The sequence below is a fragment of the Pseudorasbora parva genome, chromosome 17, assembly GCF_024679245.1.
Source record: "Pseudorasbora parva isolate DD20220531a chromosome 17, ASM2467924v1, whole genome shotgun sequence".
Classification (NCBI taxonomy): domain Eukaryota; kingdom Metazoa; phylum Chordata; class Actinopteri; order Cypriniformes; family Gobionidae; genus Pseudorasbora; species Pseudorasbora parva.
The window spans coordinates 22,447,495-22,471,965 of record NC_090188.1 but is presented as its reverse complement, the minus strand read 5'-3'; the positions used below and the strand labels follow the sequence as shown (position 1 = coordinate 22,471,965).

At 38.9% G+C, this 24,471-nt stretch overlaps 1 protein-coding gene across 3 annotated transcripts in view; it reads right to left on the bottom strand.

Moving 5' to 3' along the window:
• zmiz1a (zinc finger, MIZ-type containing 1a) overlaps positions 1-24,471 on the bottom strand; it is a 155,990-nt gene that overhangs the window by 27,842 nt on the left and 103,677 nt on the right. For all 3 annotated transcript variants that reach the window (XM_067420732.1, XM_067420734.1, XM_067420733.1), the window contains 3 exons: positions 14,642-14,761; positions 8,293-8,406; positions 4,283-4,388 (listed from right to left, as the gene is read on the bottom strand). In XM_067420732.1, coding sequence (XP_067276833.1) covers positions 4,283-4,388; positions 8,293-8,406; positions 14,642-14,710 — 289 coding nt within the window. In that variant the 5' untranslated portion in view covers positions 14,711-14,761. The remainder of the gene's footprint in view (positions 1-4,282; positions 4,389-8,292; positions 8,407-14,641; positions 14,762-24,471) is intronic.

The window sequence follows — 24,471 nt, the reverse complement described above, 5'->3', positions numbered from 1 at the left end:
CCGTCTTACCAACTATTCAAAAGCAGTAATTAGGAGTTTGTTGAGGCAAAAGTCATAGTTAATAGTGATAAATGGATCGTAAAGTAAAGTCTAATCCCCCAACATTCATTCACATTTGTTGGTCGGCAAATGTTAATTCTGGACCCTGGAAACGAGCACACATATAAAGGCAACTGTGACCCACTAAAGATCTCTCTTTTCATGTTGCAAGCTCAAAGACAAATCTGAAGATATCTGAAGTATTCTGAAGTGCGAAGTGCGAACTGTACACAGACTGAGGTAGGCAGGGTTTGCGGTATATCACACCAACGGGGAGGTCCCGGGCTTGAGTTTCTTGTGTATTTGCGCTCATGTCTTCTCTGTAAACCATGTGTGTACATGACATGTGAATTACGGCAGGGTGCTGGAAACCGATCAGTCACCCTCGACATGGCGGATTGGTTGCTCTCCTGACGTGCCTTCCAGCTGGGCTGATTTACAAGCTGCTGACAGACTTCCTATGTAGAGCAGGAACATTCCTCACCATTGCGTTGAGAGATTAGTTTCACCCTACAGTGACCAATATAATATTTGTACCCATCCACTACTCAAAAAGACATGTGTCAACTTTACGTTGATACGCAGCTGCATCAAGACACTATATCTCTGAATAAAAACAACAATACATAGGGCCATAAACTTGAATATGGTGAAAGGTCTCTCAATAAAATGTGATTAAAAGTGGGCAGACTTGCCAAAATAAACTTGCCAACTCATTTTGGTCACAAAACTATGTATAAACTATGTATAAATGAAGATTTTTTTTTAAAAGTCTCCTATGCTCACCAAGGCTGCATTTTTGTGATCAAAGGTACAGTAAAATTGGCAATATTGATAAAAAAAACTTACAATTTAAAATAGCTGATGATTTATGAAGTATTTTTGTCTTGTTATAAGGGATGAAAACTCTGAAATTATTCTGCACGTCATGCCAAATCTGCTCAATAACAGACTTTAAAAACACTTAAATTGAGACACACCTTGCAATTATCTTGTCGCAACATCTCATTCTGAACAATGGCACACTATCTTCGCTCCTGTGTGCAGGAACAACGCGATGAGAAGTTGACTTTTTTTTTCTTCAGGAAAGTGTTTAAATAATAGCAGGCTTTTGAATAGGGGTACGCGAGTCAGAAACATGTCCTAATAGACAAACCCATTAGCTGTCACTCTCTCAACTAACCTGCTCTCGATTAAATATCAGCATGACACATACGGAAGGAAGAACTCGATTTTGATCTAAGCGAGGAGACTGTTGTGACTGACAGCACTGTTGAAATGCTATCAAAAGCAATTGTTATGCTGTGTATAATTAACATATGCTCAATAAAAGCGCCTCAGACAAGGTATTTAACGTTTCTTGGTACAGACGCAACTGTGTGCTCTAAAGTGGGAGATTTTAGACTAAATTATCTTATTGGACTGGCAGTGGGGTGCCAAACAAAGCCTGGTTAAAAAGTCTGTCAGCAGCATGTAAGCAGAGAAGATCAGACTAAATAAGAACGCACACACAAACACAGATGCAAACACACCGTGGACAGATAATTCCCATAATCACAGATTAATACTGCCAGATAATCCCACTGACAGAGAGGTCAGCACTCACAAACCAGCACGTACTGACAGACTAGACTTCATTCACACACACGCACACAGATCAGATCAGATGGTGATAATGCCAAACATGCTTTCATCACTTTGCATTGATTACATTTGTCTTTTGTCGGTGCATTGTATAAAATAATTTCTCAATTAGTATGTTTGTATTGTTTTCCAGTATAAATACATAGAGTAAATATATTTACAACAATATACATTTACTTTACTAAAGCACTGTCAAGCGTTATCAAAATTCAATGAGGTTTACACTTCAAACAATAAATTAATTTGAAATGGGGTGATATTAATAAATAATAATATAAAACGATATACTATATATTTACATTATACTATATTATATAATTAAACTATCACACTATTATCCTACAAATATATTATGTTTCTTATACAACACACTTTTGGTTTTCAAGGAAATTCGTATTTTTACTGGAAAACAAGACAAATATATACAGATTAAGATTTGTTTTGCAGCGATGAGAAATGTGTTCTCAGTAACTTTGTCAATGAAAAAACGAAATAAAAATACATGCTTCAATCATCTAATGAGGTTCAAGTTTTTCTGGATTTGCCAAAATCTACAAAGGAATCCAATTGTCCATTTTATAGCATTATTAAAGTTTAAATGTAACATTAAAAAGAACTCAAAGCATAAATATATGAATTACATCTATCTTACAAGACATCATCTGGCGTTTATCCATTACAGGTACTTAACATTCTTTTACGAGAAGCAAATAAAAGCGTAATTCTGAGTGCAAGTAGATGACTTTTGGCCATCCTTACAGGCAAGTGTCAGCTGCATTGTATATCACAGAGACAGCAAAACATGACGGATTCATCCTGCAGCCGGTGACTGCCTCTCCACGGCCGCCTGATTGTGCATTGATCGTGTAATGTGGGAGTGTCTCGCTTCTCTCAGGCTCTGAGCGCGCCAGACACACTGAACTCCGGTGTGTGGTGTCGGGTGGCCGCCCCTCTGTCGCCATCCTGCCTGTCACTGGGTTTTCGCTGGGGCTGCACTTTCTGCACCCGACGTGCATATCTCTTTTTTTTCTATTAGCTCTTTCTGTGTGTGTTTGCGTGAAGGATGTAGACCGATAAAGAGAGAAAGAGTATGTGGCATCAAGGAGGACAGAAAGCAAGAGTGACGGAGAGGGGGTTTATGAGACCGAGCTCTGCCACTGTCGTCTGTGAGTCTGGGGCGGCAGACGCCCTTATGATAGAGGTAAGATGGATGCCCCCATGATGCACTGAGGTCTGAGTCATATCTGCTTCCAGCCATTTCTTTATCACCAGCTGCTCTGAATGAGTAGCTATATACAGGCTCTGCTTGCATTTCAATATCTGAGCTATCTCTGTAAATTATAAATATTTCAGCCATCCCACAACTTTTAATACTGCCACAATTACAGCTGTTCAAGGTAAAAATACATGTCTTAATCAGTATTTTTGTCCTGTTTTCAAGTACAACTGTCCAAATAAGACAAGGCCAATCACTGTCAACCTGTGAGTAAATTAATTAAAAAGTAAAATAAATAAATATAAATTATAATTACACGTTTGAACATGTTTTCCAGCATGCTGTCATTTTTATCTAAATCTATTAAAAGTTTTCGTTCTCGTTAACTGAAATAAAGATAAAATAAAATATAAATATTAGATGTAAAAAATCTAAATATATACATGTACAAAAAATATATGAAATATACAACTTATCCTATATCCTATTCTATCCTATGGTAAAATGACAAACTAAAACACAAATAAATTAAACCTACATAGAAATGTTACAATTGACAAAAATACCTAAAATCACTAAAACTTAATTGAAATAAAAACTAAAATATAAGAATAAAAGCTATTTAAAAAATATTAATAATTACTGTAATACTAAAATTTATACTAGATACTTATAAACCGTTTCCACTATAAATAAGACTATAAAAAAATATTGATTAATAAAATTATTGTGCAGTTATCTAAAAAGAGGAACAGAAAGAACACCCAGAAACATATTTTTTAAAAGCCCAAAGTGTCCTACAGTAACCATGGTTCAAATTGACAGTTTATCTTCATTCTGAAAAGCGAGCCGTGTCAGGCCTTTCTCAAATAAAGTACACTCACACACCTCAACCTCAGCATTTGCTGGCCATCTATCTCTGTTTGGCTGATGCCCGTCCGCAATTCACTTTGACAAATGTACAAGAACAGGACACTCAGCTTTGGCTGAGAAGGTCAGGATTTCAAACAGAGCTGATTACAAAGCGATGCTGCTCTGCTGATGGATGATTGTTGGAAAGTGAACTCTGGCGGCTTATCAGTGAATTATTCGGGGGCGGTTCTGGCATGCCGAGAGCTCCGCGTGTAAAACGGGCAGGAAAAGACAACCTCTGGATGTTAAATCGCCTCATAACATCTTGAGGAGATGGGTGAGTGCTGGACAAAGGAAAGTGAAAGGATGCTAATGCATGGCCGTGCGCTGTGATTGCATAATGCCGCAATTAAAAGATTTCCTGTCACATTGCTAAATGAGAAATGTGAATTCATTACAGGCAGAGTGTCTCTGGGTTTTATTAGCAATGATGAGTGAGAAGAAACGGTGCAGGAGAGGAGAGGGTCTCACCTGCCGACTTTGGAGTGAACTTGTCGCGGTTTGCCGCACACACAGCCAGGAGCCGATAGCCGAGGTCCAAGTCGAAACCTTGCTGCGCTGCCACACGGCTTACGACCTGTGAAGAGAGACCACATGAGCGTTAAAACGGGGCTTTGTGTACTCCTGTGGGTTCATCTGCACGTGTGTGTCCATTATTTGCATTCACAAGAGAGGTGCAAACACATAGTTCTCTGCTTAAAGACTGAAGGAAAATCATGCTGAAAAAGCTTCTAAACACACTCTTTAACATTAAGGCTATTGAATTTTTCAATAGTCTACATGAGCTATGTGCAATTAAGCTTCCTTGAAATTCTACCCCAGACTCCCATGAGAGACAAGAGAACCAGCGGTATACTCGCATCACCCGGCTACCGCCCCCCCTCTTCCTTGTACACCAAATATCTCTCCAAAAACTACTCATAAAAGAGCAATTTCCCTTTTTTAGAGCAATCATATCAAATATTTATATATGAGCATGAATAATGTATTCAAAGATAAAACAGCCACCTCCACTGATGCAGAATAGTGTTAAGACTGTGTTGATATTTGCAGGGCACGATTGATGAGCTTTCCCCAGAGATCAGTATGACTGGTGCGCAGACGTCTCTGTTTGTTCTCTGAATACCCTGATCCGCAGAGACCACAGCCCGCACTTGGCCCCTTGAACTCGCAACTCCAGTCTCTTTCAAAGCATCTTGTGATCTTTCGCGGAACAATTCAAAAGCGTGTATTCGTGTAAATAAAACTCTAAAGCCACATGTAAGACAGACTTGGTAGGTGACAATGATACCACACAGAATACATAACTGAGGCTTTAACTGCGGAATCTCTTAAAGGGACGGTTCACCCAAAAATGAATATTCTGTCATAATTTACTTACCCTCATATTGTACCAAACCTGCATGGCTTACTTTATACCATAGAACACAAAAAGAAAAGTTAGCCAGAATGTCTATGCTACTCCATGCAATTAAAGTGAATGGTGACCAGGTTCAAGCTTCAGAAAGGACAAATACAGCCAAAAAAGTGTGTCCATAAGGTGACTATTTATTCCAAGTCTTCTCAAATAATACAATATCTTTATGGAAGGAACAAGGGGCGATTTTAAGGTGATAAGGATGATTCTAACGACCCTGGTGAGACAAAATTTAAATTATTCTTAACCCCTCATTTCCGTACTGTCCAATATGAAGTTGAACACCAACCACCCACTTGGATGCCCTAATAATAACCTCAATGGTGAAAGCTAGATCACTAGCTATGCCCATCTCGAGATGCTGCCATGTGGCGTTAAAACTATGAATAATGGCAAAAACTAACAAATTAATGAATGTACAATGATTATGATATTTGTTTTTTGGAGCTTTGCTGCCCCAGTCACCATTTACTTTCATTATTAAAAAAAAACAGCAGTGTGAACATTCTGCCGAAACCCTCATTCACAGAAAAAAAGGTCATACAGGTTTGGAGCAAGACAAGGGTAAATAAATAAGTCAATCATTTTTGGTAAACTATTCTTTTAGAAAGAAACGGCAGACACTAAATTAAAAACCTGGTTACACTGGTTAAGGTGCCTTCATTCAGCTAAGTTAAGGATTTAAATATTGCGCTGAATAACATTCAATTTGAAGAATTTCTCTCTGTCTCCCCTTTCACTCTCTATTATTCAAACCATCAAAAATGACAACCAATATAGAACGAGAGGCATTCAACCTTTTGTAATATCTGCTGTAAAATCTGAACGAGGCTGCACATGATCTTTAATGACTCATGTATCACACTGCTGCAGCTGTGCGCTGCATTTATCCACTTACTAACCTTCTCAATTCTTAACACTCAGCGCTTGACGTGCAATTTATGTTTCACATCGGGTGCAAACGTGACTCTTCTTACTCATAAATTGTCATACATCTGCTACCAGGGTGGTGCAACAAAAAACAGCAAATCAAACCTGAGCTGACAAATCTCTATTTATGATTTAATGGTCAAATAATGGCTTAACGGGAATATAGGACGGCGTCTATGAAACTGAAAACCTAGAGACGTTTTTGTCCTCCAGTTTTTGGGGATTTTTGGACAGGCAGTGTCGCTGCACTCTTGCCAAAGTTTAATTTCCTTTCTGCAGCAGCCAGGCATTCTGCCATGAGGGCTGGTATAGATTCCACTGGCGTTTAGAAATGCATCCTCTCATAAGCCTTTTCGACATAATCTCTCTTCTCAGAATGCAGGCCTAAAATATTAAGTGATTCAACAGACAAACATTTTTGAATCACTGAGCCACACAAATGACCTCGGTTACAGTTTTGCTAAAGGGCAGAGTGCACACAAACAGTGACCCGAATAAAACATGCAAGAAAAAGATGGCTGTTTAATAATTTTCAGAGCGAGGCCTATAGCACTGCATATATACAGGGGTTGACAAGAAAAGACAGTGGAACAGCCGAGATAGTTGTCATCTCTAAAGCTACTGACAGTTCGGAGATGTCATTTCTCATTTGGCTGAGTGCTGATATTGTGCAGCTGGGAGACAATGGAAGAACAGCTCCATATGTAGGTCTGCGGAGAGCAGAGAGTTACCTGCTGCCTGAGGGGAAATGTGTAAGACATGTCCACATCTGTCAGCCAACATTCTTATCTCCACAGTTCTTTCATCTCTTCACCATCCTCACCGCTACATCCTCACCTGGGGAGAAGAACTTCTCCGCTGCTCTCTGAGGGACTGCGCCGCATCAGACAAATTAATTAGAATATACAGAGCGCAAACATACTGCACATCCTTTCGGAGTGAGCGCGTGTGGTGTGAAAACGGATTGTCATTTACACACGTGACATTAACTACAGAGAGGGAGGTTGAACCAAACTCAGGCTGTCAGAGCCGTGCAATGTCAAGGAGGTATGGGAGAGATGGAGAAAGCTGTCTGTTAACATTCTCATTAATCTCAAAAGGCAGTTTAAATAGTTTTCCGTGGCTCTGGTTGAGAACCAGTGATTTAAGATATAAAACGGCAGCTATTTAAGAAAAAATAAATCTCAGTAAAGATACCTAATGTATGTCTAGCCAGATCAACTCAAACGGAGGGGAATCCGAGAGCATCGCTGTAAATCATTATCTGAGGAATTCAGATCACAGAGCGGGGGTGAAATAAGTCCAGTGGAAATCAATGGAAAATGTCTGTACACCCATGAAAAGCACCTGGATTGGAGGCCTGAATCAGACTGAAGGTGCTAAACACTGGCAGTGTGCCAAAATCAATGACTGTCATGGAGAATGTGGGACAAGGTACTACTTCTCAACCTACTGTATTTTCTGCACCACCAAAAATAATTAAATAAAAAAAGACTAGTGGCTTACTTAGCTTATTGGGACAGTAGAAATATTTTTTTATCATCAAAAAAATTAAATCACATAAATACCCAATACACACACACACAGTCTGGTGCACTTTCTTTCTGGGGACTCGCCATAGACGTAATGGTTTTTGTACTGTACAAAAAATATATTCTATCCCCCTACACTACCCCTAAACCTACCCATCACACAAAACTTTTCTGTATTTTTACATATTTAAAAGAACAAATTCTGTATGATTTATAAGCTGTTGTACCCGTGGGGACCTATATTTAGGACACAATGAGTCTGTGTGCATTCAGGTTGAAGTCCCCACCAGGCAAGAAAAACATGTACACACACACACACACACACACACACACACACACACACACACACACACACACACACACACACACACACACACACACACACACACACACACACACACACACACACACACACACACACACACACACACACACACACACACACACACACACACACACGAAGCAGAGGTTACAGGAGGGAAGATAAGAAACAAGAGAGAGATGAGTGGGTGGGCAGTGGGACACATGAAGCGTGACTGTTGCTTTAACCTTCGTCACTGGCCCCTGACATGAGGACAAGACTTGAGCAGCTGCTGGCTTACCGTCAAGCATCCCATAAGGCTTTGCTCAAAGGGCCGCTGGAAAGCTCGTGGGTCTCCGCACCAGTCCAGCAGCTCTGTGGCCGCCGTCTGGAAATTGGCCGGATTCTGTAAGTGCTGTTTGAGAGAAAGAAATCAAACAGTGCATGGTTAACATATTGAAGTTTTTAACCATAAAAATTCAACACGACACATATCACCATGTGTATAATATTCTGAGAGAAAACTACACATGCAGGAATTCAAGGATGAGCACCACCTAGAAAACTATTTCCACAAAATGATGATTTAGAAAACCATAAAACTAATTTTCTCTTAAATGGAATCCTCATGCCATTTTAAACCTGTACAACGGAAGGCAATAGTAACCAAAACTGACCTGTCAACAACATTTTCAAAATATTCTATGTTCCAAAGAAGATGCTTAAGTGGCTTATGACAGAATTTTCTTCTAGGGGTTAATTATCCTTTTAATTTTTTTTTAAAAAAAATATGCGCTTCATATTTTAAATACAGTATATGTTTCAGTCAGCCAAGTGCTCCAGCTCCCTTTGCCCTTTGACTTGGTGCATCTGCACAGCCCTGCAAGAACCCAGCCGGTAACCCAAGGCCTCCTGGTCTGAACGCAGCTGTGCATTTTGGGACAGATCCACTCTTCTGACAAAGAGCTCAGTGTGCTTCAAGGCCTCCTCACACACCGCAGTACGTCCTAATCCAGACTCTTCATCATCTTTTGTCCACTAAGATGTAATAGATCTGCACCTCTGAAAGCCATAGTCAAGCAGGCCGGCCAATAAGGCGAGCACAAGAGGGGGGGCTTTGTGGCAGAATTGAATGAGAAAAGGCTTATTCTCCTTTCCCTACGATTTTTTTATTTATTGAGCGCCGAGGTTGTTTATCCTCCCCTCAGGACTGCCCTCCCCCCACCCAAACTCTCCAGCGACTGGTGGCGCACAAGACATGACAAGAAATTTAAACAAACGAGCAATCTGTACACCCTCTTCAGAGCCTTTGCACGTTTAATGCTCCGGCAATGTTTGGCTGCTCTGAGGAGGAGACTGCGCACTTTGAAGACCATTATACTCCGACGGACACCTCCTCTTCCCCGGCTTGCTGCGAGGAAGCGGCATTGTCTTCCAAGGGCGGCAGAGGTCGCCATTTGAATGAGCGGCTTTGGTGTGTGTGTGTTGACAAAGAGCTCATCTGACAAAGAGCCAATGTCTACTGCCGCAGAACCCTGCTGAGTAAATCCTGCACAGCATAAGGGATATGCGGGTAGCGAATGTTCCCCCCTCTCACCAAAAAAATAATACATTTAAAAAAATATCCATTTTGAGGAAGCCAGTTCTCTGTTGAAGCGAACATTCTGATGTCTGGGTCTAACCGCACGATTATCAGGAGCGAGAGGAGGGGATGAAAAGCTTGTTGTTATGATGGTGGGCACTCAGAGCAGAGTGTCAGCAATGAAGGGTTTTTGGCAGGATCGCAACACAGGTGTTAACATAACAGTGGCCAAATCTCAGCACTCCACCTTTCCCCTGCCAAGCACACGGTGTCCAAACAGGACCTCTCCACCTCAGGGCAGCTCTGTGTGTTGTGAACAGTCACTCCAGAGGCTTTAAATCATGTTGCTTAACCAGGTCTGGACATCTACACTTCTGATCATCAATACTTCAAATCACTGTATTTAAATATTAAGTGGCTGTATAATGGAAGATTCTTGCTATTGTCTTGCTGTTTTCCCAGTCCAGTAGCGACGACAAAAAAAAAGCAAGCTTTACAATATTTACATATGATGTTTACATACACCGTTTACATACATGGAAAACCTGGTAAAATTAGGGTATATTAAATGTATTCCAGGGCTAGAAAAGTAAATAATAAAAAATAAATCTTTAAAATTATTTATTTAATTTTATTTTCTGGATTTGCAAAAGAAAAAGAACAGAAAAAGATTTGCAGAATAGGACTAAGTTTTCTCAATTTTATTTACTTAATTAAAGGCAATTCTATAGAAAGAAATCTTCAAATTATTCAACCACGTTGAAGATTGTACTCAGATAAAAGACAGGGAAAAAAAAAAAAGGTCAGGATCTTGAAATCTTAAGGGCAATTGCTCTCATCAACTAATCTGTCAGAGGAAATCCCAGAGCATGAGCTCATTTCATCAGTCCTACACGGGACATGGACCATGAATAACTGCCTCCTCCAGCATCAGAATACTCTTCAGCAAATTTGTATTCATGTTCCATGTGAATGATAATTTCTTCTTGCTTAAGAAGAAAAGAGAAAAGAAAGACTCTAATTAAAACGAGTCGCTGTGGCATGTTTCACTTATTATTTCTAATCATTAAATTCCTCCTCATGTTCTTGATGGAGAATGAGCCAAGAGAATTGTTCTGATCATCCAAACGTTCATCGTGCATTCAAAGGTAAACAATGTGAATGATAAGAGTTTCAGTTTTAGTTAGTTAGCAGAATAAACTGAAGCTATACAAATAAACCAAAAAAAATGGGGCCACTATTCACAGATGATATATATTTTAATTAAAAATATATACATATACACTCATCTAAGGATTATTAGGAACACCATACTAATACTGTGTTTGACCCCCTTTCACCTTCAGAACTGCCTTAATTCAACGTGGCACTGATTTAACAAGGTGCTGAAAGCATTCTTTAGAAATGTTGGCCCATATTGATATAGCATCTTACAGTTGATGGAGATTTGTGGGATGCACATCCAGGGCACGAAGCTCCCGTTCCATCTCATCCCAAAGATGCTCTATTGGGTTGAGATCTGGTGACTGTGGGGTCATTTTTGTACAGTGAACTCATTATCATGTTCAAGAAACCAATTTGAAATGATTTGAGTTTTATGACATGGTGCATTATCCTGTAGGAAGTAGTCATCAGAGGATGGGTACATGGTGTTCATAAAGGGATGGACATGGTCAGAAACAATACTCAAGTAGGCTGTGGCATTTAAACGATGACCAATTGGCACTAAGGGGCCAAAAGGGTGCCAAGAAAACATCCCCCACACCATTACACCACCACCACCAGCTTGGACAGTGGTAACAAAGCACGATGGATCCATGTTCTCATTCTGTTTACGCCAAATTCTGACTACCATCTGAATGTCTCAACAGAAATCGAGACTCATCAGATCAGGCAACATTTTTCCAGTCTTCAACTGTCCAATTTTGGTGAGCTTGTGCAAATTGTAGTCTCTTTTTCCTATTTGTAGTGGAGATGAGTGGTACCCTGTGGGGTCTTCTGCTGTTGTAGCCCGTCCGCCTCAAGACTGTGCGTGTTGTGGCTTCACAAATGCTTTGCTGCATACCTCGGTTGTAACAAGTAGTTATTTCTGTCAAAGTTGCTCTTCTATCAGCTTGAATAAGTCGGCCCATTCTCCTCTGACCTCTAGCATCAACAAGGTATTTTCGCCCACAGGACTGCCACATACTGGACGTTTTTCCCTTTTCACACCATTCTTTGTAAACCCTAGAAATGGTTGTGTGTGAAAACCCCAGTAATTGAGCAGATTGTGAAATAATCCCAACAACTCCCTACCAACAACAATGTCACGCTTATTTTTTGATATATATATTATATATATATATATATATATATATACACATACATTATTTAATATGTAGTTAAAATGAACAACAAAATTGTAGGAAAAATTGGTTTGGGTGAGTGTGTGATTCAATTCAGTGCAACATTCGCCTTAAGTTGATTGTGATGTCAGTCTGCGCCTCTCAGACAGAAGAGGATCTCATTTTGTGTGATTGACAGCTATTGGCTGCTGACTGCTCAGTGTGCGGGCTTTAACTGCTGGAGAGGAAGCGCGCAATGAGAAAACAGAGAAATTCTGTAGGATGGACTTGTAAATTAAACTCAGATGGCTGGTTGTATGAGAATAGAAAATAAGTCAAAGAAGTCGAGAGAGAAAATGGTCCATTTGATCGACATTACAATCACAACATGCTGATGGCTTCACGCGGGTGTTAGTCATGAGATTGGACATAATGTTTTACACTTCTGTCATTATAACCAACTGAGTAAAGTTGAGGGAAGAATAGATTGCATGACAGGCAGGCGTATGATTGAGTGACAGGATGGCAGAATGATGAAAAGAGGGAAACTCGACAGAGAGCAAAGGAAACACCCCTATTAGATTGAAAGAGTATCAGGTTTTTGACATATTTGTGTCACAAATATTAGAACAGTTACAAATTGTACAACGTACAGACATTTACATATAGATGTAGAGGTCATTTAAATATGGAAGTCTTAAAAGTACAGTAGCAAATCGATAGTAGGTGTGTCCACCAAAGCGTTTTTAGCCTGCTGAAAACAGTGCTCTTTTGCAGTGCAGCGTTTTTTTTCTTCAGCTGAGACGCTATAGGTGCGATATGATACAGAATATCAGCCCAACTGCTACTAGTATCTGATTTTGTAAATAGTTTGTTTATGAATGTAAAGATGTAGACACATCTTTACATACTTTAGTATGTAAACTTTACTTTACTTTAGTGCCAGACCAACAATATAACATTGTTGGTCTCGCACTAGTTTTGGATGAAGAGATGTGCTTATTGTTTTCATTTGTTGAGGTTGTACAAAGCAGAATATGACGGTTGGTCGGTGTAGTGTGTCCCGCCCCTCCTCCACTATGATTGGATGGCTGCTGTGACAGTGACGAGTTTTACCCTAAGTTGAACATTCTTTAACTCCCAGCGACCGGCAAAAAAAATGGAAAAAAGCATTAAGGGGTCAGTGTGAAATAGATGCTCAGCAGCGCTCCCATTGAAAACAATTAAAGCACACTAGCCTCTGGAAAAGAATACGCTTTGGTGGACACATGGCCGAGCGGTCAGAAAAACAGTTGTGTAAATCTATATAACTGTTGTTGCCGCAAAAACCCTGATACAAATAATATGTGGACATCAGGGGAAAAATAAAATTATAACGTATACTTCTATAAACAAATACTGTCTCTCCTAAAATTGAGCTCACCGGGACAATGTGCCATATCAATATGATTAGTGTGCAGCAATCGATATTGTTTTGTCTTTAGTTTTAATCAGGCTCAATCTGCTATGCAAAACGGAGATAACAGTGTCATTTGTAACCAATTAAATAGGCTCAGAAATTCAATGAATTCTTACATGCTGTGGACATGATCTTATTAGCGCTTAGACTTGCCTAATTGAAGCAGAGACAACAAAGCCTAGCAGAAAACTGTGTGGACATGAAAAATCCTGAACTGTGTGTAACAAGTTGGCATGTGAAATATTCCCATAAATCTGTCAAGAAAAGCATAATGTCACACCTACATAGCACTCTGCAATTTTCAAAGTCTACAATCAAAAGATATACGTGTGTGTGTGTGTATAATTATGAATGCCATTTTTGCTTCAAATGTCCTCACTGATATAGTGAAACATGAGCACTTTTGAAGTAGTTTTCACAAACTGAAGTGCTCATAAATTATTCAAAATTTGTGCTTTAAATATACAGATACCTACTGATAGGTTTATGGTTTATAAAAAAAATGATAAGACAAATCATTAGGGGACATTGTAAAAAGTATTAATTTAGGTGTAGGGTTAGGCTTTGGGTTAATCAGTCATTATACACTACTGTTCAAAAGTGGGAGGTTGGTTAGTTTTTTTGTAATATTTTTGAAGAAAGTCTTATGCTCACCAAGGCTGCATTTATTTGTTCAAAAGAACAGTAATATCAGTAATATTGTGAAAAAACTGAATATATTTTAAAACACAATTTATTCCTGTCATGGCAATGCTGAATTTGCATCATTACTCTAGTCTTCAGTGTCACATGATCCCTCAGAAATCAGACTAATATGCTGATTTGGTACTTAAGATACATTTATCATCATCATTTTTAAAACTGTTGTCCTGCTTCATTTTTTTGTGAAACCCCTGATTTTTTTTTCAGGTTTAATTGATGAATAAAACAATCAAATTCATTTAAAATATAAATATTTTTGTACCATTATGTTTTTACTTTCACTCGTAATATGAATTTCTTTAAATAAATCTTTTGAATGGTAGTGTAATTAGCTTAATTTAAAAGTAATAGAAGTCTATGGCATGTCTGCACATAGATAGCGAACTAATGTGTATGTTTGTGTACACAAGCACAAGCAAATTGAAGCAATCGACTGAAAGGAGATGCTTGGAAAACCGCCGAGGAGGACAACGGAGTTCAGACTCCAACCATACTCAGCAACCTGATATGAGCCAAGTCTGTAACAATGAACAGACAGACGGACAGTCGTTGTGTCACTGGGGTTCTTATCCTGGGTCCTCACCTGTTTGATGCACAGCAGCCTGTCATTGGTCTGCTGTATGTGCCTGTCCATCGAAGGAATCGAGTTCATCTTGACTGCTGCCTCTTTCTCTCTACCTGGAAGCCATTAAAGTTCTTCTCTCTGAAAAATGGACAGACAAAGAGAAGAGTGTGTCAGGCTGAGAGAAAAACAGGAGAGCTCTTCATCGCAAATCTGTGATCTCAACAAGGCCCTGAAAGACACGATTGCTCATATGACATTTCAGTAGTGGCTGAGGAGGAGCCGTCCCATCCATCTTTCATGTTGACGGTGTAACTTTGACACTCCTCTTAGTTTCTTACAAGTAAAGAGCAACCTTGATCTTCATAAATTATCAGCAACAGCACAAAAGCAGAAGAAGTGTGAGTATGTGTGCTTACAGACCTCTACAAATGCCTGAACCCCATCAGTGTGTCCATTACACGCTACTAAAGATATCAGGCCTTACATTCAAGGTTATCAATTTAGCCGCTGTGGACTGATTTACAGTTGAGTTCGCTGGCAAATAAACATGAGGCCCCGTGGCCAGCACTGTAACTCACTGCTCCGACACACAGAAGGATTAATTGGTAAGGAATGGGAATGTCGGGACTTCATCTCTCATCTGACCACTTTACTGCCATAGCTCTTAAAATTCCAAGGCACAAAATGTAGGGAAAAAAAAACTGACAGACAGCAAAATTCCCCCACCACCCACTGCAGAGGTCTGATAAAGCGCTCTTCAAATACCTCGGCTGTGTGCGTGACAGGACAGGGAGCGTCTCCGGCTCTCAGGAGGGTTAGATAGTGCCCTATATATGTTAAAGCAGTCAGTGCATTTCAGGAAGTGATGTCGGGACAGGTATTAAGAGTGCTTTCTTAAGCCCACATGAAATGTTTAAGCATGTAAGTCACGGATGAGACGGCATGCCTGGGACCTGCATAATAAAAGTGTGCTGAACCCACGTCAGTTTGAGCAAAAATAACCACCAACTGTGCAGTTGGATGCAATGAAAGCAAATGATAATAGGAATTATTATTATTATTTTTATTAATAATCCGTTTTTGTATTGTTTCCCAGTAAAACTAAATAAAAATTCTCAAAAAAATACAAAACTCTACAGAGAAGAAAAATTGTGAAAAACTTACTTTTGAAGAAAAACAACAACAACAAAAAACTATTCTCTCTAAACAAGTCATATCTTATGCAATTTGCTTCCAAGTTAAATATTATATATTAATTTTATATTTAGATCTTTTTTTCTCTAAAAACTGGATAAAATTGGATAAGTTTTGTCCATTGAATGCAATGTAAATTGCTCTGGATATAAGAGAATACTGTCTTTTTTTTGCAAAGAGTAAATGTAATGCTAATTTGGCAAAAATGCTCCGACAGGATTTGTGTCGATGTGGCTGCAGTGACGGTCAAAGGCCAGCAGGTGTCTCTCTCTCTCACACACTGCAGCCCTGCCACCCTGACCATCAGCACCACCACAAATAACTGCTGAGTGTTCCTTTAAGCCTTTACAAGCGCTACAAATCCTCTGCTCCAACCCACTAACGGGGAACGCTCAAACCAGAGGTTCGCCTGTCTGACCTTGTGGCTATTGATTAACTATTTCCCTCCTTACCCCGCTGTCACTCTCACCTCCAGCTATGCTCAGTGTGAGGAAGAATGGGGGGGGTGGGTGCTCACTTTCCTCCTCCTCCTCTCTCTCTCGGCTTTTGTTTGGTGTGCAAACTCTAAGCTACGGGCTTCCAAGAGGGTGATGATGACATGAAAACATCATTACAGTGGCTGCTGAACATCCTGATCTATGACGTCAGAGAGCTGTAAAGCAGAGCCTAGAGTCCAAAACTCCAGCTTGATCACCAATCTCTCTCTCTCTTTCTCTCTCTCTCTCTCTCTCTCTCTCTCTCTCTCTCTCTCTCTCTCTCTCTCTCTCTCTCTCTCTCTCTCTCTCTCTCTCTCTCTCTCTCTCTCTCTCTCTCTCTCTCTCTCTCTCTCTCTCTCTCACCCCTCAGGCAATGAAGGCTGGAAAAACACCAGTTATATAACACACCAACTACCTCAATGAAAACAAACTCTTGTTCTCATTATTCAAAGAGAAGCAGAAGCTAGCCATGGAGTCACTCCAAACAGAAAGTATACAGTCAGTTCCTTGGCCACGATGGAAGCATTTCACCATTCACTTATCCTTTAAATATAATAATAATACTAATTGTTATTAGTATTAGTATTATTAAACACACACACACACACGTGTCACTTTTTCAAATATTGAGGTTATTCATTAAAACATTACTTAAATAAATTAAGCATAATAAATAAAACAAGCATACTAAAACTATTGGTGAAACCAATGATTCGACAGAATAGTTTGTGGAATTCACACCGTCAAACCATACAACGTAATATCCAGGCATTAAGAAGTAAAACAGCATGGTAGAGAACCTAAACCTCAAAAAAACAGTAGGATAAATCATATCAGATGAACGAGCCTAGACAAAATTCATACTGTCAGAACAAAAACAAAAGCAAGAAAGTGAAGTATAAAAAACACACTGTGTTTAATCTTCAGAAAGGTGGGGTCAGAAAGAGGGCTGCGAGAGAGAGAGAGAGAGAGAGAGAGAGAGAGAGAGAGAGAGAGAGAGAGAGAGAGAGAGAGAGAGAGAGAGAGAGAGAGAGAGAGAGAGAGAGAGAGAGAGAGAGAGAGAGAGATGTATTCTGTGCAGGGCGAATTATCTCTTCATAATCAGACACACGCCGCATGAGTGAGTTTTGCATTTCCACTCACGCTTGACTCCCCTTTTCAAAGGTAGCTCTCTATAAATACCATCAGTCCCTCTCTTGGGTTAAGGACAGGGATTGAGAGACTGATACCAGCCTGGAACACAATTCAAGAAAAAGGCCAAGCTTAAAAGACAGATCATAATTACAGCTCGGGCTCTGATCCCACCAAGAGATCTACTCAAAGCAACTCAACTCATTCACGTGGTGTAAACGTCTCATTCGCCACTTTAATGCAGGCAGAACAATGGTACATAGCCAGAAAATAAACTCAATCAGCAGAGTGTCTTTTCGATCTTATTCTGGCCAAGTGCTTCCCACTAAGGCAGGAAAGATCAGTTTGACTGACATGTAAAATGAACAATCACAACTGATCTTAATTTTACATGCCAATAAAAGGGACAGTTCACCCAAACTACAAAATTTCATCCCCTCATGTCATTCCAAACGTGTAAGTTTCTTCCATCGGTGGAAAACAAAAGATGTTTGAAAAGAAAGTTGGTGACCACTGATCGTCACTGTATTGACATTTCTCAAAATATCTTATTTTATGTTCCACACTGTAATTAAAAAACAAACAAAAATAAGTTACCTGGTTACCAGGTATTCAGTGCATTAACTCAAAATTTGAGTTAATACAATGAACATTTTTGATAATCGACAACCTTTATTCAAATATTAAAAGATTTTGTAAGCCTACTGGGTAATTGCCAAAATTATGCCAAATTATGCTATTTTCATGATTTATCTTTTTTTTTTATGTGGTTCACATCCAATATTTTGAGTTTCTTAAAGCAATTTCCTTCATTGTATCAACTAATTTTTTTATTTCAATAAATTTGAAGGCAACCAGGTTACTTCTACTTTAAGTTTAACCAACAATATTTTTTACAGTGAGAAAAAATATAGAAGAATATGCAGAGGAATAAATACTACTGTTCTAATATATTTGATCCCACTGACCTGTCAAACTAATCCAGTGATTAGGTCTCCATTAAAAGAGTTCATAAAACTAATCTTTATCTGTGAACTGGTGAACTCTTGATTTCAGAGCGTTGCATAGCACCCGCCAATTAGAGGAGACCGGTGGTTTCAGCCAGGTCTTGTGCACAGTATGCCTTTAGACGGTCAGTGCATTGACTGTGAGTTATGTGGTTGTAACATATGAGACTAGCAGGACCTGCTCTCTTTCAGCTTGGCTAATCAGAGTGCAGTCATACTAAAGATCAGACCAGACCGCCAGCAGAGAAGAGACAGAGGAAAGTGTCTCAGCACCTGTTGGTGTGAACACCACAGCTGAGAGGCATGTGTCCACGGCACGGTCTGCTTGGATCGATCCCCACAAACTAACTTTAAGCCACAAATAGTTAGGCCAACAAGAATTTGGACACTACTACCTTATTGTTCAAAAGTTTGGGGTCAGTGCGGTTTTTGTAATGTTATGCTCACCAAGGCAGCATTTATTCGATCAAAATACATTAAAAACAGACATGTGTGTTACAATTTAAAATGTAATTTATTCCAGTGATGAATTTTCAGCATCATTACTCCAGTCTTCATTGACACAAGATCCTTCAGAAATCATTCTAATATGCAGATTTTGAGCTCAAGAAACATTTCTTATTATTGTCAATGTTGAAAACAGTTGTGCGGCTAAAAATATGTTAATAGAAATATATGTAATGTTATAACTCTCTCATTCATTCTTGCTGAATAAATATATAAACCGTGAACTTTTTTTCATGTTGTTGCGTGATTTGATAACAACATTTAAAACCAAATTGCATTAGCAAACTAGAGCTCATCTCTGAACTAACACTATTCCGTTCAAGTAGCCCTAAATTTGGTTCTTGTAAACATTGGCAGCATCTTGCAGTTAACATTTAAAACCAATAAATACTATTTTTAGTCAGTTGATTTTCATGAAACATGTGCTTGTGTTGCTTGTGTTCAAAACACAATGATATTTTGTTTTCTTAAGGAATAGTCGTCATATATTTTAAGCGTAAATATATCAAAAGTACACAAACTCAAACTTTCCCATAACTGTTTTGCTAGTCGACTAATTCAGACATCTTTTATGAAGATGAAACTGAAAAACTGTAAATAGTGAAAAATAGCTGAGCACATAACCATTCTGTTCTTGCTCTGAAGCCTTTTTCCGTGTGTGTGTGGTGAGGAGCAGCGAGCTGGACAGTGGCCCCTGCAGACAGCACAAGGCAGCATTTGTTATGTGAGTCCAGAAAGGCAGCGTAAAGGCTCTCCACTGCTCTCTATTGTCCTGACCTAAAATGTGCCGTAATCTCTCGAGCAGTCTCTCTAGCACCATATGTGTGTGTGCTGGCCTCCTCCTGCCCCCATCTCTCCTTTTTTCCCTCTCTTTCTCCCCCATTCTCTCCTGCCACTCAATCCGCCCCTCCTCCCTCTCTCTCTCTCTCTCTCTCTCTCTCTCTCTCTCTCTAGAACCCGGGCAGCGCGCTCCTTTAACAGGCTGGGGAATGGATTCATTTCATCTAATGTGGTTTGGTCTGAAGCAGAGCCACTCACCCTGAGCAAGAGGCTCCCCACTGCAGTCATGTGTTTTCATACAAGCCAATCAACACGGCCGCACCGGCTCACAATCTTCCCCCACCGCCGCCCTCCCTCTCTCTTCCTCTCACACTCTCTATTTATTTCTTTCACTCACTCTACCTTCCTCTTACTCTCAAACTGACTCCCCCTTTCCGCTTTCCCCCCTCCCTTTCTGCCACCCCCTCCTTTTCTTCTTTACTCTTTACATCTGCCTGAGGCTTTCTGTTTCATTCTGGTCACAAGGCACTTAGCTACTGACTCGAGTCTGCTTTTCTGTCCCTTCACCTCTCTCCTCACCTCATCCTCCACGATATCACAGTCCCCATCCTTCCTGCTTGCTTTAATTTGTCTTTTCTGTTCCTCTTTCTATACCTGTCTCTCTCTCTCTCTCTCTTATTATTTGTTCAGAGCTCAGATCTGTTGGGATCCCTGCTGGAACAGAAGGTTGGTGTGGCCCATCTGTGAGCTGATCAGAGAGGGGAGGGCATATGCACAGACAGACCACCCCCCTGAACTAACAGACTATTTTAATTAGTGGTCAACAGTTAAGGGGGTTTTAATATAATGCGGATATACATGCGATGCTAGCCAGTTCTATTTATTATAATTATATGTAGTAAAAGCAAATGAAATGCATAAACACAAAAAAATTAATGTGTGTGTTTGTGTGTGTGTGTATATATACACACATTATATATAGATATTTATATCTATATATTTCGAGCATCAAAAAAGCTTTAAAATTAGTTTTTTCCCCTGTACATTAGAATGTGTCCTGTTTAATTTTATATTTTTCTGAGCAAATAATAATTATGAATATTATTATTATTATTTTTACCATGATTTACAGAAGACACCCACTAAAATGTAATTCAGTGTAACAATTTTTATGCATCAGAAATACTTAGGCATATTTAAAAAAAAGGAATAGTTTGATGACATATTAAAAGACTTAATCTGAGGATCACAGTTCAGGCCTCAAATACTATTTAATTGTAATTTGTAATCTTTATACTTTGCCACTATCCTTCAAACCACTGGTTTTACCAATTTGTCAGGAATAAGTTGTTGTAAGGAAGCAAAAATCATTTAAAATATAATAACATTTTTATGATCACATTCTTTTATATATTTTAATAATTACAGGTCAGAATAAGTATATTGTTTAATATTTACATCAATATATCCGCTACTCTGAATGGCCATGGTTTGTTACTCTGAACGACATTTTGCCAAAAAGGGAGATAATATTGCCGTTGTTCCATAATTGCAATGTTTTTAGTATTAGCCTGTATCATTAAATTAGTTTCAATAATATTGTTATAAGTAAAAGCAAATATTGAAAAATAATAAGCATTTTATTCTACTGTTCTGATGCTCTCTGTCATGCTTGCCTAGCTTGTCACGTTGTTTCCGACTTGCTTTGCCCTAAAAATGACTCCTCGCAGCTATATTTATGAATACTTTTTTGTTTGCCAAACTAAATAACATTATCAGGATGGGTATTCTGGGTGGAGAATCCCCTCATTGTTCTCTTTTGAACTTGTGAGGGGGAACACACTGTTCAGAAAAATTTGAAAGCTATTATTCTGACAAATCGAAATCCTGAATACGTTTCCTGGCTTAAGGTCCGTTCACACCAAGATAATAATGATATAGTTAAAAAACAAATAGTTCTAAGATGTAGTTAAAAAAAATCCTTCTAAATACAAAGAAACGATTGTGGAATCACTTTCAGAGCCATTTTTTTTCTTCTTCAGCTAATGAACGATAAATACATTGACAGCCAATCAGAATCTATTCCGCTTTAAAGACCTCCAGGATTTAAAGCAGCTGACATCAGACCTACAGTACATGCTTAGAATGAACAGTGTTATCGTTCATTGGTGTGGACGCTTATATAGTTACATTATAGTTATCATAATAGTTATTGTTCTTTGGTGTGAATGGGTTTTAAGAGTGCCACCAAAGCTGACTGGCCGCATTTTACAGCGCCTTTCAACTCCCTCTGTTCATGGGTCTCTAAAATGAATCAATATCACAGATAATACGAAAATGCATTAAAATATTCATATGTTTATGTTTTAAGTTTAACACATATTTGTCCATGCTAAAAATTCCTCATTTATCTGTAATATAAATAAGATGGTAAAATTGTCATTTATAGAGTGATACTGTCATTCAGTGTAATAGAATTGGAAAATGATTTCCCCCATATTTTGTTAAATATATATTATATATTTTTTCTTATACATTTTATTTTGACAAAAGTTATTTGAAATATCAAAGCGGACACCATTACTTGCATTTAACATGTTTTTTTTGTACATAAAACGACTATTGTAAAATGACACCAAAAATGTGAGGTCTTGCCTTTGACTATATATGTTCTCTACTAATTAGTTACCATGCATATTACCTAGGATATTGGCTGTTTAGTACTTATAAAAGCATATATTAATGCCTTATTCTGCGTAACCATATTCTACATCCCTTTATTTACCTAATACCTTATAAATTATTAATAAACAGTAGGAGTTTATTAAGGCAAGTCGTAGTTAATAGTTAGCCAAAAGTGAGAACTGGAACCTAAACAAAAGTGTGACCAAACTAATACAACAAATAATTAAATAAAAAAATAAAATACTTTTTTCTCCATTTTTAGTTTTGTCATTTGCCCCCCAAAAAATAAAATATATATATATATATATATATATATATATATATATATATATATATATATATATATATATATATATATATATATATATATATATATATATATATTATATCTATCTATCTATCTATCTATCTATCTGTCTGTCTGTCTGTCTGTCTGTCTGTCTGTCTGTCTGTCTGTCTGTCTGTCTGTCTATCTATCTATCTATATATATATTAAAACAAATTATATAAAAGCCATGCAAAAAATACATTATGTTAAAAATATAAAGTTTTAAAATGATATATTATTAATATATTATTACATTAACTTAATTATAAAAGAAGTCAGGAAAAGTAACATAACTTGTATATAATCATTCTTGGTGCATTGCTTGATCAATCAAAATTGAGGACTAGAGCTATCTGTTGTATAATCCGAGACACATCATTGTGTACCGTATACTTCTTTACAAGAATGGAGAATATGGAACTAACAGATATTATCTGTACAGTCACATATATCATGAAGGCTCACATCTGAAAATGTTCAACACTGTGATTCTTCACGCACTGTATTTCTCCAAGATTCCTTTACACCTCTGTAGAAGCGGAACGACCTCAGTCGGTTTGACCTTGCCCTTGAGTAGGTGAATGAAAAGCACATCACTAACAGAGGGCGAGTATGGCTGCCCTGAAAATAATGTCAACCCAGCGTTTCCCGTGTGAAGGGAGCAAATGCATCCTGGCCTCATACTGAACTGCTGCTGGGCTGCTGTACAGATAATATCCACTTTAATTTCTCACCTGAGGGAAACTTCTCACGAGGGAGCTGCTGACGCCAGGTTGGGGATGTGACAGCCATTTTTCATCAGCTCACCGCATGATGCCAACACAAAATAACCTTTTTCTACTAGTCTGGGGTCAGTTTTGATTTTTATATTGTGTATCAATGTGATTTATTGCTAAACTTTCTTCCAAAGTGTCAGTTTAGACACCCGAAACTTCAACACATGGACACACCACTTGCAACACCACTCTTTTAAGTCAATTAATTACCCAATATAAAGAGAGTGACGAAGAAAAACACTTTTACACCGGCAACTATCCCTGCGGCTTGTGCACCTCCCAAAACGGACAGCCAGTTTTGAAATTGTTCGCAGCTGTTTAACCATTTGATATTTGAGAGCGTTTGGCGTCTATAAATATTGAACAGCGGTACGGTGCCAGGGGTCTCTACAATGGCAGGTATGTGTCACCAGATACCCCAGGACAATCCCGTCATACCATGAATACGTTGAGGGGAAACAGAGATGGTGTTTCTAAGGCGATTTGTGAACTCACTCTCCCTTGTGCTCTCATTCCTCTGTGTCTGCTCACTTCAGCTCTGATTCACTGCGCAGGGCAAGACCAGAACTGTGAAAAACTCCAGCTATCTCAGATAAGAGCTCCGAGGGTCTGTGTGGCACTCGGCCCGTCCAACTAGAGACGGCAACAAATCACTGTGCGCGTAAATCACGATTTAACCCTTCGCTCTTATCAACAAACTGCCCAGGATTGCCAATCATAGCTGTAGGTGTGTGCGTCTTTGTGAGGCTGAGCAAAAGCATGTCCAGCATTCCAAACAATTTTCTCTCACCCTCCTCTGGCTCATCCTGAGATTCTCTCATTTGTCAGAGTTCGCCAACTGCCAGGCCTGGACAGCCCTGTGTAAATAAACCAGGAAGTGCGTCCATCTCACAGTGGGTTAGAGTGGCAGGAGCAGTAAACCCGCTCAAGTCTCCCACTGGTAAAATTGCTTCTGTTATGTTTC